General features: G+C 40.2%; 1 protein-coding gene across 1 annotated transcript in view; it reads left to right on the forward strand.

Annotated features, from left to right (window-relative positions):
- The window catches only part of CASR (calcium sensing receptor), a 72,685-nt gene that overhangs the window by 45,243 nt on the left and 11,068 nt on the right, over window positions 1-16,374 (forward strand). The window contains exon 4 of the mRNA XM_068698942.1: window positions 1,565-2,446. Coding sequence (XP_068555043.1) covers window positions 1,565-2,446 — 882 coding nt within the window. The remainder of the gene's footprint in view (window positions 1-1,564; window positions 2,447-16,374) is intronic.

A 16,374-nucleotide genomic window follows, 5' to 3' on the forward strand; every position in this document is an offset into this window, starting at 1 on the left:
TTTCAGACAGCTGGCTGGAGTCTGACAACAGAAAGCAGGCTTTTAAACTGGGAGTTGTTGGGGAGCATTAGAATATGCATTATCACTGCCATTTACTGCAAGCCATTAGCAAATCCATGTTTAATAAACCCTACATTTCAGTATAAGATGGAAGTATATTTTACAATTAATCTAAGGCTCATTACTCATCCTGTTGACATAGAAACTGAAAATGTTACGGCTTCTGTTCTATTTCTTAGTATCTTACTTCAGTGTACCCTATTAAATTGCTAGTGGTTAAGAATAAGGGGACTCATTAAAGATAGACTTTTTCACATTTAAAAGAGATGCCAGGACATTTGCTGAAGTTCCCAAACCAATGGGCACTGATAAGGTCTAAACAGGGAAGCCACTGTGACCTCGTCTAAGGTCACCTCCCTTGGAGAATCCAGGCCTTGCTCTGGCACACAAATATCCCTGGAGAGGAAATTCACCTCTTACAGCACCTGCAGGATTGGGGTACCTTGCCTGTACCTTCTGGCACGAGGTTGCAGGAGATGAGGGTAGTTCTGGGTAGGAGCCTGTCCAGGGGAGAGCACAGCTCTGTGAAAGGACAATATGTTCCTGTGGCCCTTGAAACTGCACTAGGAAACCTCCTTCTTTTCTTTCTTCTTGCAGAAGCACTAAATGCCAGATTTTAAGGAAGAGATAAGGTTTTATGTAAATTTCCACTTTGTACAAAATGAACTGTTTATAGAAGATTTTTCAAAGTGAGAGGCAGTCCTAAAGAGTTCAGATACCAATCTCAAAATGCAAAGATAAGTGAGATTTAAAACTTCTTCATATCTTTAAACTATTCTCTTTTGGGTTTTATTGTTTCCCTACTTACAGAACATCCAAATTATATCTTAAAAGCATATGGCACTTGTTCTGAATATGAAAAAGAAAACATTTCTTGATAGTTTTAGTAAAGGCAAAATTTTGATGGCAAAACATGGTGGCTCATAGAGTGAGGAATGTCTACTGGCTTCTTTGCTGATTATGTCCGGCAATCGGGAAATCATGCTAAGGTAATGACTAGCATTACCTCAACACTCCCCAGGGTCAAGGCCACTGATGCACATCACATCCTTCCTCCAGCTGGCAGGGGTTGTAAATATGGCCTATGTAAATATGCCTATGGTTCCTGATGGAGCCTGTTTAAGGGTGGGGACAGAGGTGACAGAAGAGTCAGTGCCACCCATGGCTCACCTCCTCGTCATTCCCCCAGGATGGTGTCAATGTCATGCTCCCTCTGACCCTTGGCCTTACAGGAGGGCACACACTTGCTCCATCCACTGAGGTCTGAGCAGCTGCTTCTCCCTGTGTGTCTCTGTAGGACATCCAGAGGTACAAGTACATACTCAGTCTCTTAGATCGTGTGCTACCACAGGCCAAGAGAACATGGCTGACCATGTGGTGCCAGTCTTCCGTTCATCCCATCTGAGGTTGTACAGGTTGACAATTAATTTAGGCAAATGTTGGCATTTTATTCCCAGGCAGTTCACTTCATGTTCTCTTTTACTTGTCTGCTGTGCTCTTGCAGGTCAGCTATGCCTCATCCAGTCGTCTTTTGAGCAATAAGAACCAGTTTAAGTCCTTCCTCCGCACAATCCCCAATGATGAGCATCAGGCCACCGCTATGGCAGACATCATCGAATACTTCCGCTGGAACTGGGTGGGGACAATTGCAGCTGATGATGACTATGGACGGCCAGGGATTGAAAAGTTTCGGGAGGAGGCGGAGGAGAGAGACATCTGCATTGATTTTAGTGAGCTCATCTCCCAGTATTCGGATGAAGAAGAGATCCAGCAGGTGGTGGAGGTCATCCAGAACTCCACAGCAAGAGTGATTGTTGTTTTCTCCAGTGGCCCGGACCTGGAACCACTCATCAAAGAGATCGTCAGGCGAAACATCACTGGCAAGATCTGGCTGGCAAGTGAGGCCTGGGCCAGCTCTTCCCTGATAGCCATGCCAGAGTTCTTCCGTGTCATTGGCAGCACCATTGGGTTTGCACTGAAGGCAGGACAGATCCCAGGCTTTCGTGAGTTCCTGCAGAAGGTGCATCCCAAGAAATCCACCAACAATGGCTTTGCCAAGGAGTTTTGGGAGGAGACATTTAACTGCTATCTCCCTGATGGGTCCAAAAATTCTCCAGCTTCAGCTTCCTTCCACAAGGCCCATGAAGAGGGCTTGGGCATTGGAAACAGTACAACTGCCTTTCGACCTCCATGCACAGGAGATGAGAACATCACCAGTGTGGAGACACCATACATGGACTACACACACTTGCGGATATCCTATAACGTGTATTTGGCAGTATATTCTATTGCCCACGCTTTGCAGGATATATATACCTGTACCCCTGGGAAAGGGCTCTTCACTAACGGATCCTGTGCAGACATTAAGAAGGTTGAGGCATGGCAGGTGAGTCCTTTGTTGCCGTTAAGGCATACCTGTGCAAGATACTCATAGAAAAAAAAGAAAAGCTGTCCTGGAGCGCCTCCAGGCTGCCTGGGGAGGGGTGCCTTTCACAATCCTGGGTCTTGGACAAACAGTCAGGCTCCTAGGATTTAGCATATCACTGCAGGCAATTTAGGTCCACCTTGCAGTGAAAGTAATTTGTGTAAGGTTTGCCTGCAGTGGAAGGGGTTTAAACTAAGTTAAATTTTCTTGTATTCGCTACAGGCCAAAAGTGCACACACAGACAATTACCACAGCTTGGCTGACGCAAGGTAATTTGATCATATATTAAGCCCTTACATAAACAAGAGGGTCTGGAGAGAACACATAAACAAGGAAAACAGTTTTTAGAGTTCATTGTCTTTGGCAAGCTCTACAGGTTTTGCAATCCCACAGCAATTTTCCATACAGGCCATATTTTTTTTCCACAGTTTTCAGCTTATATAGGATCAAACTAAAGCAGATTGAATAATGAAGAAAAATAATGTGTGGCCGTTGGGCAAATAATAGATAAATAATAGATGGCAATGGTATTTGTGAACTGATAAAATGATACTAACAACACATTCACTAATTCAGTTGATAAATTCTGCTCACTGGTTTATGGATAATATTCTGGCATTCTGGTCTTCTGATCCTTTATTAATACTCTATATCCTGTCATGAATTTGACTGTGCTATCTAATGCACTATTCATTGTGTGTTTAGACTATCCAGTACATTCTCAAATAGAAGGATTAGATTTAAGGTTAACAAATGAAAATATGCCAAATATGCAGCAAATTAGTTGCCCAGTTCTGGTCATGACATAAAACTTGGATCCCAAACTGAAATCTGAAAGATTGTGAAATCAGAAGGACACTAATGAATGAAAAGAGGATCACAACCATGTTTGTTTGTGTAATTCCCTCTGTCTGGGATAGACTAGCCAAACTAGAGGCTGCCCATGCCACAGACTTTGCAGATATTGGGTCAGCATTCACATGTGTGAACTGCAGTTTGGTTTCTGTCTGTTCTCGGTAAATGCATAAACATCAGTCAAGACAAAGTAAAAGATTTTTCTTGGCAGTTTTGAAAACTGCACTCTTTAGCTCTAGGTACTTAATTTGGGTCTGCCAAAGACATTTTACTTGGAGTTATTGAGTGCAGGTTTCGACCCTAGTGTAGAGGAATTCTGCAATTGCTGGCTCTGAGGTTTATGTCTTTCAATGCTATTTTGCTTTTCAGGAGCATACTGGCAGAATTGGGCAAGTCATAGACAGATTTAGCTTTAATTTGTATTGCTAAAAGTGTTTCAGAATAAATATATTTTTAAATCCATTCCCTCATGCTTTTTCACCTTGGAAAGAAAAAAGAATGGGATATTCACAATATATTGTAGTAATGTGTTTGTTGAGGATTCCAAAATAGGGAAGAATTTTTTTTTTTTTTTTTCTTGTCTGGTACTGAAGGATAGCTATATCAAAATGTAAAGCACCCTGATACAGGCTTCCTGCCTTATAGCACCAAGAAAGAGTTGGTGGGGAGAACATGGCTGGATAGGAATAGCAGGTGCTACAAGGGAGCAGTGCATATTTGATATGACCACCATTATGTGGTGTTGGCTGTCAAGCATATTTGATATTTGTGCATTTTTTCACTTCATTTCAACATCAAACTTACAAATAGCAGGTAAATGCCAAATCTGTGTGCACACCTACTTCACATTGTTGCTCATTGTAGCCCATTGTAGCTCATTACATTCAGGAAGCTTTCCTTAGCCACAGGAGTAATGAGTTAATGAGTTTACCTCACAAACCTCCATCCTCCAGCATCTCCAGAGAACACTTTTCTGAACAACCAGAATCTAAGACTGAAGAAAATCTTACTGCAGAAATTAACTTCCTGGAACACAGCAGTTCTGTGGCTGCTCCCTTTTCATATAATCACTTCAAGGGTTTCTTAGTAGAAAGCAATCAGCAGGAGTGAGAAAGGTGTTAGGAAGCCTCCCTGCCAGACACTGGAGGCAGCAGCCACTAAGTGTCTGAAATCACTGACCAGGTGGTGTGTGTGGCAGACACACTGCAAAACTTGTGGCTCTATTATCCTGAATTCCTTTCCATGGTTGTCTTTGCCAGCAGGGTCAGTGGCTGGTGAGAATAAATAGTGTGTTCTGCTTTATAATTTCATATAGTTTTAATTTGTTTCTTTTCAGTGATATTATCCCACTAACTCATAAGAGTTATTTTTTTATTGTCTGCTAGTATATTATGTACTCAGAATACAAACCTTTTAGAGAAACTGTTATATATATTTTGTTCAGGGTGTTTGTGTGGATTTCTGTATAGAAATAACATTTTTATCTCAGTGATCAGTTCATCTGAACTGGATAGCATGAGGCCTGGCACAGAACTGTGAGCCAGCTAGATACGCATTCTCATTCACTGGTGGACTGTGATTTTTTTAGAAGAGTGTATTGAGTAGAGCTAATTCTGTTTGTTTCGCTGGTTCATGGACTTGCTTTCCCCAGACACAGGCTCTCCCATAAGCTATAGAACAGTATGGCAAGGGTACAACATGAGCTCAGGACTCCTGCACTGAAGCTTCTTCCCTACCTCTTTGTCCTGTTTATCAGTAACAGCTCCAATAGTCTGCTGTTACAGCCCTTCTTTTCTTAACATCTTCTTTGATAGAACAAATCCACATTTTTGAACAAACAGCTGATGGGCTTCTCTTTCTGTCTCAGAATAAAATTGTTGTGATTCAGTAGGGTTTTGAGAAGGCTCTTGAGAAGGCAAAAGTGTGCAGTCACAGGGTCATGGAGCAGAGCATCCTTAGATGGACTATTTTCAAGTTGTGATTATACTGGGAGCTGTAAACTTTAGCAGGCTCATGAGTAAAAAATGAGATAGCTCTTCTAGTCACCGAGGCAAAGATGTACATGCTGAAAAATGTTCTGTCCAAATGGTTAGCAGATAAAGGACACACTCAAGTAAATTATGCCTGGTAAAGAATGCCTAGAATTAATTAGAAAAATCATATATGAATTGGCTTCAACTAGGATCAGCTGAAGTCTTTTATTACAGGACTGTGTACCTCCCAGCCAACAGCTCCTTCCTCAGTGATACCCATTACGAAGAGGTAAAAATGGACTGGTGCCTTCTCCAATTTCGCATTTTAGTATGCCTGGCTGTGTGTCAATTGATTCTGTGAGGCCTTAAAGAAGCGAGTGTTTCCTTAGATGACATACATCTCTCCAGACTTTTGAACCTAAGCGCTTATCTAATCAATTTTGTGTCTGTTGAACTATATAGGCCAGTTGGACAATTAAAATGGTGTACTGAAAACAACTGCTTTGTGAAATAGAGAGCAAGATAATTTCAAAACAGGTATTAACTGAGGCTGGTATGAAACTTAGTCGTTCAGGAAGAATTGCTGAAGGCAGTTTCAGATCCTGTTGGGACTTTGAATAGACTGACTATAAAGAGTTGTTACTGGAAAGTGACAGCAAATGGGTGCAGAGAGCCTCATATATTGATTAGATCTCTGCACAGATGGGTAAAGATGGCATTAAACACCTCCCAGAAGAGACATTTCAATCAGATGTGGATTATGCTACCTAAAAACACTGAGCTTGTAGGATAACTATTGGCTCTACTAAGAGCTTTAATAATTGGACAATTCACAATATACTACTTGGAACTAAATTTAGACTTAAATTAAGAAAAAGAACCCTATTTTAGGCTCTCAGATATTTTGCCATAACAGTTATTGTGCGGTATGTTGACATCCCAAGAGCATTAAAGCATCATTTACTCAGTCAGGATTTCTGACGATAGATTCTTCACCATTAGTAAACACAGTTCCCTGGCCCCATGTGTGCAATGGATTAGTTCATATTGTGTTTGTTAAAAGTGGAAAACAATGCAACTATGGCATCGGGTATAGAGTAGGTGTCCACACTGGTCCTTTTATATGGTGGCTCTGGCTACAGATAGAAGCATATACACTACAGAGCACCATCCAATAGCACTGACAATGAGCTCTTCCTGTACATGTGCTGCTGCTTTTGTCTGTACAGAGACAAAACCTTAATAGGAACCTCAAAAATGTTAAAATAAAGCCACGTGCTAAATGGTTGTGCAGTTTATAATCCTTTGTATAACAAACCATGTAAATGTATATCACATTCAGGAGAGTAATCTTGATTCATCTAAGGCATGCTTTACATTAGATGTAAAGCCTGGGTATTTCACTTCTGAAGGGCTGTTCTCGCCAGCATACTTGTGTTGAACAAGATTTATTATCCCCAGTAGATGTGCTACCTAGCAGAGCTTTTTCATTATTAGTACAGTCTATGGCAGGTCACAACTCCTGTCACAGATCGTCTCTTATTTCTAGTTTGAATTTGTAACTAGCCTTTAGTTCCACTGGTCTCTACTTGGCCTTGCTCTATTAGATTTTAAAGTCCATCATATCTCTCAGTGAGGTGTTTATGCACATTGATAAATTATTCCTCAGTCTTATCTTGACAATTTAAACAGAGTAAATTTAGTTCCTAAGATACTTTATCTGGTTTATTTCTGTATCTTGTCCAGTTACTCATCCTTTTTGACACATTTTCAGTATTGCTATAACAGCCTCAGCACAGCCAGACAGTGGAAAAAAAGTCCTACATTTACATACACGTATTACTTCTTCATTTATACATGAACAAGTCACATTAGCCTTCCTTACCATGGTGGAAAGGCTGCAGTGAATTGCCTGTAATGCTTTACAGGATGTGATACCCTTTCTGTGCCTGTGGCTGGAATTTCTTATGCCTTAACACGTAAGTCTGAATTTTACCACATTAAACCCAGATGTGAGAGAGCAACCTAGGGGGAATGATTTTTCTTTGTTGTTATTTACCCTTACATTAATCCATTTGTTTTCTGCAAGTTCTCCCAGCAGCACTTCTGTGTTTGCTGCCAGAGTACTGAAGGACATATTGGATAGCTGAGTTGTTTACTGAGCCTTGAGGAATTCTCTGTGAATGGATGGTTTGCTTTTAGAAATCTGCTGGTAAACCTTTAGGAGGATGCTTTACATTAAATGTAAAGCCTTGGTATTTCAATTCCAAAGGGATGTGTTTGACAACCAAACTTGTATTAACAAGACCCATATTTCTCAAAGCCTTATTGACTGGTACCAATTATGTGTCTGTCCTGTAATTTTGTATTAATTCATCCTCAACCCCTAACTCTTGTTTTCCCATTGTTTTTCTTGGGATTGAGGTCAGGTTAACCAGTCTGGTTACAGAGGACATCCCTCTGCCTTTTATTGTCTTCCTTTGGCCCCTGTTGCAAGTCCATCAGAGGCTGACTCTGGAGTGTCCCTTTGAGCAGTGATGCATGTCCTACATGGGCTGATACAGAGGAAAACTTCAGACATGCTCTTGGCTATGCATTACACTTGAATGTATACTAGCATTGTGGGTTGTGATTGCTGTGGAATAATATTAGGTAGCATACTGACTTTGTCATTCAAGGCCAGTGGCATTTTTATGTGTATATTGTAATCCAGCTGTATTAGCACTCTTCTTATTGCTTGTAGAATGCTGTGAAGAACTGTCTGCTTCTGTCAGTCTTTTAGATCCAATTTAAATTGCTCAGGCTGTTCTCTAATCTCTTTTTAAGGACCTTCCACTTCCATTAATGTCATATTATGGCTTCAAAGCAAGTGCCCTTGGGATAAGAACATCCTGTGTGTTTTTCTTTCTGATAGCGAGTGCAATAACACATCACTCATTCTGCTTTCCTGCTCCTTCACCATCTTCTTTATCTGTCTCTTTCAATCTTACGTCATGAGGGTCTGGCATACGTGACACCCTCTTCATTTTAATACATTCAAGACATTTCTTAATACACTGAATGATTTTTTCCTATTTGTTCTCCAGGAGTTTGTATATGTGTTCTACTTTCCATTAGTATAATACTTGTGTTTCACAGTCTTGTTTGAATGATCTCTGTTGAAGCAACACAGAACACACCACAATAAACAGTGCTCTTTGAGATTTATTTGTATGATGAAGTCAGTGACATATCATTACCACCTAATTAATGAGCTTTTGTTTTAATGAACACAGACAAAACCTCTGAACTGACACTGGGTTTATCATGTATGCAGATCAGGCACAGCCGTTCCATCATTTCCTCTAGATTTTCAGTGGATTTTCTCTGTTCTGTTGGATACAGAAACCTCCATTATGACTGGCCTACACTTGTACATTACTGAGTCAGGTGACTAGTCAGAAAACTGCTTGATTTTTTGTATCCTTATATTCCAGGCCTAGGGATTCCCCACAGACATGATTTCTTCCTTTTGCTGACATGATTTTTGTCTTAAGTAATAGCAACTACATTAATTCCCACTGTATTTGTAAGGAGGGGAAAGATGCTGTCATTACAGGCATTTTTCTCCAGAAGTATAGGATCACAGACTTCCAGATGCATATTTAAATCCTACAGGCACTCCTCTTCATTGGTGGATCAGATGAAGTCTTCTTGGGATGGCACTGAACTGGGACCAAGGCTACCTCAGATGCCTTCACTGCTGAAGTTACTCGTAGGAAGGACTCTTTTGGACTCTACAGAACTAATCATACAATTTCATGCTGTGGGCTATACAAATATCTTGAGTTACCATCATACAGCTGGATTTTCATTTAAAACAGAAAGAGGGAAAAATGTCAGAGTTAAAACTCTTACCTTAGAATTACCTAAGATTATTCTGAAATAATGTTAAAACATATTGCTATTGTAACCTCCATTCTCCCCTAGAGTTAATCAAATTCACTAGCTTCAGTTAAATCCAAGTTAGTTGCAACAACATTATCCAAATAAACATTTTGAAAGACTCAAAATGAAGTGAGTCTTTTTCCCATTAAAAAGTAATTACAATTAAAAATAGAACTGTGATTTGAAGGTCACATCTTTAAGTCTGACTTTAAAAAATACATTGCACTGAATTTCAATTGACTGGATTTCACATGCTGTTTTCCTACATAAATCTTTGAAAACTCCGTGGTTGAGATGTAATGCAGAGGATGTTGCCACTCTGTTTATTTGCTCTTATATTACATACATTCAATCAAAGCTAAGCAAATGAAAATTTTCCTGCTATGCTTTCGAGCAAAATCATCATCCTTTATCATAGCATCCTTAAATGATGTGTTATTCACTACCAGCTTTGCATTATTTCAGTACCAGCATTCTATGGACAAGTGCTCATAGAATGGAAAAAACAATTTCACAAATGCTCAAACACAATGTACTGTACAGCTGTTCTGCACATGGCCAGCATTAATTTTTGAGGACCTTCAGGAAACAAAATATCTTGGTCCCATGTTTACTATGTCCTGTGCCCTCCTAACTGATAGTTATATCATCTGAAAAAACAGCCACACAATGGCTGTAAGATCATACTGTATGATCATTTCTTGATTCCTTTGGGAACTTCTGTGACTGGGCAGATAGTTCTTTCTGAAGCATAGAATCACAGAGTCATAGAATGGTTTGGGTTGGAAAGGACCTTAAAGACTATCCACTTCCAACCCCTTTTAGGCTTCTGCTTTTGATTTTTTTTCTGGTCATCCTTGTAAACATAGTACCTTAGTAAATTTGACCCTAAATCAGATTGGCCCTATTTTATATCATTTCTCATTTTGAAACATATGTCTTTAACATGTTTGGTCTAAGTGACCTGTTCTACTGCTGTAACTTCTGTCCCCTCTCACTATCAATAAACCATCAAAGCTGCTACAGCTTTGAATCAGCAAAGCAGCATCCTTTGATTGTTAGCTACAAAAACATATAAACTAACCCATCAAGCCCAGTTACAGTCAAACAGGCTTACAAATAGTCCTTGTTGTAAGAAACTCTAGGCTTCTTCAGTTTCCAAGCAGACTGAGCGCTCAAAGCATAGCACAAGATACAGAGAACACCAAGAACCTTCCACTGAGCAGTAAGTGAGGTGTTTCCAATGCATTCCATCTAAGCTGCTCTATCTTCCAATTTCACAACAGTCTGATGTCCTACACTTGTCCAAATCCCTGAATAAAGTCAGCTGGCTTTGCAGCAGTCTCTGCTTCTGTATGAATGTAAATCACCTCTTTCCTACAAATCACTACATGTGTCATAAACTTCCTCTGCCTCCTCCCCTGAGTTAAATAATTCTGCACTTTTTAATTTCTCATCAAATGGAAGTCAAACTGGCTGTCTAAGAGTTATCATCACCACCTCTGGACTGCTCTAATCTTCTTTTAATTTTATTCTTTTTTTCTGATCAAGCAACTAGAACTAAACACATTTTCCAGGGAAAACTGTATTATTGAGGTACATATTGACACCATATTCTCAGCATTATTATCTTTCTCAGTCTATTCTAACATTTTGTTTGCTTTTTCAACTACATAATACAAAGCTTTTTACTGTGCTGCCTACAGTAACGAATGGGTCTTTGTCTTAAGCGGTTACAATTAATTTAGCTTCCAGTAAGGATCACAAATAGCTTAAATTCTTACTTTAGTATATGGCACATTGCATTTTTCATATACATTTAGTATTCAGCCACATTGCCTACTGACCTACCTGGCTTTATGAGGATGTCATTCAGCTCTTATCGAAGCATAACAACTTTGAATGATTTTGAGTTATTCTCAGCCTTTGTACAGCTAGTCCTGAATCTTGAACTGAATGCTTTTTTTCATGTTTTTTTGAGCCTCTGGCAGATTTAGCATTTTACCAGAGCTGGGATGTCCACCCTAGCTTGCCTGAATTGCTTTGCAGTATTGTCAGTGAGTCTCTGACTATCAGTATTCCCTCCCTTCTACTCTGGCACCAGCCCTTTGCCCAGAGATAAACTCCTTTTGTTAATCTGCAGTGCTGGTAACCTGACACTTTCCATCCTGAAGCATAGCCTAGTCCTTGTACAGTAGGCAATGACCAGTCTTCACTACTCTAGCATGAGGTGCCCAGTAACCCACCTACAGACCTTGTGCATGGGGCTGAAAATGCGTTACAGAAAGACATCCCAGGATCTTTTCCAACAGAATGACCAATTGGTCCTGCATAAAAAACAGCAAGGACAAGATGGTCCAAAATAGAGAAAGCAGCAGGAGTTATACATTGGGATACACAATAAAAATTAGAGCTTTGCTAGCATAAGATAGATACATAGAAGGGAAGGAATGAAGGAAATAAAAAACCCTATTGCTGCAGGGAACATTGCCTTTATGGCATTTTATGAGTTGTTCTTTCAGAAGTGCCATGCACATATTTCTTTCTGGTACTTGCCAATTGGAAATCAAATGCTGTATGCCATGACCACTGGGCTAATACAGTAGTCTCACAGCCCAGAAAGCCAGCCATATCCTGGTTTATATTAGATATAAGGAGAAAATTCTTTATTCTGATGGCACTGGAACAGGTTTTCCAGAGAGGCTGTGGATGCCCCATCCCTGGAAGTGTTTAAGGCCAGGTAGGATGGGGATTTGGGCAACCTGGTCTAGAGGAAGGTGTTCCTGCCCATGGCAGGGGGGTTGGAACTAGATGACCTTTAAGTTCCCTTCCAAACAAACCATTCTATGATTCTATGAAATCTTTCTTTAAACACTTCAAGAGTAGGAGTGACTGCAGATAATCATAGATAATCTGACCATAGATAATCACTGCAAAAGAAAAGGTAAGGCTATAGCAGGAAAGAGAAAAAAAAAAAAAAAAAAGGAAAAAAAAGGTTCTTGAGTTTGTTCATTTACAGGGCACTTCTAGAGGATCTGTCTGATATTGTAGTGCATGTAGAAGAAGCTAGGGGACACAGGAGCATACAAAACTTAATAACTACGTGCAAGTCAATAACATTATCCCAAGAGCTCTGCCAGAACTCATAGATGAAGTAGATGAAGTCCTGGCTACGGTGCTCAAACTCTTGTTTAAAACTGTGTTGGACCCTGAGGTCTACAAAGATAGCAGATGTGGAAATCATTTTTTAAAGGTTCTGGAGATCCAAGCAACTAGCAAAGACTGACTGAGCCCATTATTAGAAATAGTACTTTAATAATAACAATAATAATAATAACAACAAATAATAATGATAATAATAATAAAGAATGGAGGCAAAACAGAATATACTAAGGAGTCAGCATGACTTTTGTAAAGAAAAGTCCTATTTTACAAACCTCCTGAAGTTGTTTGACGGCATCAGGCTGCATGTGGATAAGGGAGATCCTGTTTGTAGTGACAGCTCAGGCTTCTAGGTGGCTTCGTATGTTTGCCACAAAATTCATTCCTTTCATGGATAAACTGTTGTTTGAAAGACAATGAGCAAAGGAAAAAATAAATGGTTGGTTCTGACTAATCACAAATGATATCTTCAAGACTGAACAGGTCCTCAGGTGGACTGCTCAGTTCTGGCTGAGCAATAATCAAAGAAGCAAATGGAGTGTTAAGAATGGTCATACTGGAAAGGGGGTGGAAAGGAAAACAGTGCGCTGGAGCCATCTTATTAAGCCTTGGTGCATCTCACTTCAAAAATATGCAGGTCTCTGAATGGATGAGGTAGACTGGGAAAATTTGGAGAAGAGTCAATGGAGCAGCTTCTGTATAAGAAGCAGCGAAGTCAGATAGGACTCATCAGCCTTGGAACGAAATAGCTGAAGAGAGATCTGACAAAGGCTTGTAAAATCCTGAGATGTATGGAAAAGGTGATTTGCAAATCATGATTCTTTGTCTCTTCCAACATAAGCACAAAGTTTATCAAAAGAGATTAACATCTGCTCTGTTCCAACAAGTAGTTTTTGTCATAAAATGTAGATCTCTTTGCTAGGAGGTTGTGGATGTGAAAAGCTCGCACAGGTGCAGAACACAAATATGCATCATGGAAAAATAATCCACTATGGATTATAAAGTACAAATAGCTTAGGCCCAGGAAGTCACTGAGCTGCAAAATGTGTGAGTATTCTGGGGAAGTATCATGTCCCCTTTGACTCTTGCCTAGGCATTTGCTGTTTGGCTACTGTCAGAAACAGGTCTTGGGGAGATGGGCTGCTAGTCTGACCTACTACAACTATATGCGTGTTATGTTTTTATGCTCCTTGCAGTGGAAATAACATTACTCAGAATATCCAGTCTGGATAAAGCATGGGAGGCAACATGGCTGGGAATGGCTTTACCATGGGAATGGCCTTACCTGGCTAGGAGTGGCCTAGGAAGGTGGACTAGAAGGCACCTTACAAGTCCTTTCTGATAACAGGTGTTTTAATTAAAAGGCATTGTAATTCAGACAGAAGAAAAGGGGGAGAAATTACAGAAAGAAACATCTGAAGCCAGCAGCTTGTGGAACAGGCTCCCCACAGGCTTCCACCAGCTGCTGAAGGTGTATTCAAGCTATGAGGTCAACACTTCTTTCTGTAAACTCTTGGTTCCAGAATGCTATACATACACCCATGACACATGCCGTTGCCCTCACTGAAGCAGGGTCTTTTAAGTCTTCGTGAATTGAGTCCTGGGTATTTATGTTTCTATGTTTAGTTACAAAACATATTGACATGTTTTTAACTGTAAAGCTTTTAGCTAATCATTAACAGACTGCTGCCTATAAGAGTGCAGCAGTAATTCTAGGCAAGCGTAGAGTCTACAACTTCCTCTTCTGAAGTTTAGTGCTTATATATTTCTTGGCTGTTTAAACTGTATTTTCATCCCATAGACATTAAAACTCATTGTGTGATATACAGGTGACATCCTTGGATTTTATTACCATCTAAAACAAGAATATGTCCTAGCAGTCACTCAGTTACTGGCTCACAAGCTGCCCCTCATAAATTCACACTTGAAGGCAAACTTTGGTATTTGCTGAGAGGGGAAACCTATTTTGTTGCTCCCGTTGTCCTGATGCACCTCTGCTGTGAATTTTAAGGAACAGAGTGACTGAGATTAATGTTATGAAGATAGATTTAAAAAAAAAAAAATATCCAGGGGATCCAGAAGTTTCTCTATCATTTGTCTCGCTGACAGTAAGAACAGCCAGCCTCCTGCCTCTGCAGCTGAGCAGGAGAGGCAGGACTTAAACTGAAGCATCTTAAATACAGCTCTTGCAAGATTGTCCCTTAATGTGTGTAGAAACTTTAATCAAAAGAAATGCGTGTTCTGCACCTCCTGCCTATACAGATAAAGTTCAACCCAGCAGTGATACCCACTCAGGGCTAGTGTAGTTCAGCAGTGCTGCAGTACTGCATGAGAGTGTAACATTTGATTCTATGATTTTGTTGGAGTGAGGAGAAGGATGAAACACAGCTCATCATGACAACTCTGGTCTGGATGTCAATACTGGAGGTGTTACCCTGGGGTAGGTGCTAGAACTTGAAGAGGAATGCAGGTTTCCTGCATCATCAGGTGCTTGGGTACCGTCCTTATGGGCAAAGTTCCTGCTAACACATCCAGGATTGCAGCCCTACTGTAAAAAAAAAAGGCCAAAGTGAGATGATGCAGTATGGAGGAGTCCCTCCAGGAGAGGGACAGTGGGAATGAGAAAGACAGAAAAAACTCTTCCCTCCACCATCTAACTCAACATTCAAAGACTATATAGTGTGTTAATATTTCAATATACTTCCATCAACATTACACAAAGATTAAGTAGTAAAGTATAGCCAGCCATGTCCTGTGTAGTACTACTCTGATTGTTCCAGACTCTCTCAGGTTGGCATTAATATAAGTGTGAAAAGAGACAAGGGTATCTCTGGAGCTCTTGAGATTTTATTTTGTGATAGAAGGATCCTAAGGGGAAACAGAGAAAAATGAGACAATTTTGCAAAACTGACAGGAATTAATGAAGTGATTCTGCTCCTCTGTCCCCATGTTTCCAAGTGAAAAGGCTTCAGCAAAACATTTTTATCTGTTCTATGTCTATGGGGTGAGGAGGTCTCTGCCTGCCCACAGATTGATTTAGTTTGGGTTTTTGTTTGCTTGTTCATTTTGTTTTACATTTTGCCATCCAGGATTGTATGGTTGGGCACCCATAGATAAAAGAGGGAGAACTGGGCTCAAGCTGTTGTAGGTGCTAGAACCAGAGCAGCAGTGGTCTAGGGACAGCTGACATCCAGCTGCTGTTAGAGTCACAACAGCTGGAATCCATACATGACTTCTACAGGAAAACTGTAAAACTAAGAATCTCAATTTAAATTAGGAAAAAAAAATGATAAATGCGTAAGACAACAATTTATTCTTGAAGATTAGAAAAGTACCTACTATGTAAAAGAATTGTCTCACAGTCATTTGTACAGGTTTTCTTCTATGCTGCTGCTCCTTTTCTCTACTTGTCCAGCTATCAGGATCATGAATTTTGCAACTGCAGTTGTTCCTGGTTTAAACTGCTCTTGTTCACAGCATGTGACAGCTTAAGGCATGAAAATTACAGGAGTCAACACGTGGGGACAGGCAGAATGTGATTACCTGAAACCATGTGACAAGGAGACAGGAGTCAAAAAAAGTGCTGTGAATTGCCCAGACCTGCCGTGTGGTGAACAAGTCTGATTTGCTGGATTATACTCAAGTACATTGGATTTGAAGTTTTTAAATCAAAGGACAAATTTGAATTGCTTCACAAGCATTTATGTTTCTGAGTGATTAATCATTCAGAGATGAATGATGCCAACTGGACCTGAGGAAGTGGCTTGAAGCTGCGACAAGGGTAGTTCAGGTTGGGTATCAGGAAAAGATTCTTCACCAAGAGAGTGGTCAGCCACTGGAACAGGTTCCCTAGGGAAGCAGTCACAGCACTGAGCCTGCCAGAGTTCAAGAAGCATTTGGATAGTGCTCTGAGACACATGGTCTAATTTTTTGTGTGGTCTTTTGGGAATCCAGGAGTTGAACTAGGTGATG

The sequence above is a fragment of the Anas acuta genome, chromosome 1, assembly GCF_963932015.1.
Source record: "Anas acuta chromosome 1, bAnaAcu1.1, whole genome shotgun sequence".
NCBI lineage: Eukaryota > Metazoa > Chordata > Aves > Anseriformes > Anatidae > Anas > Anas acuta.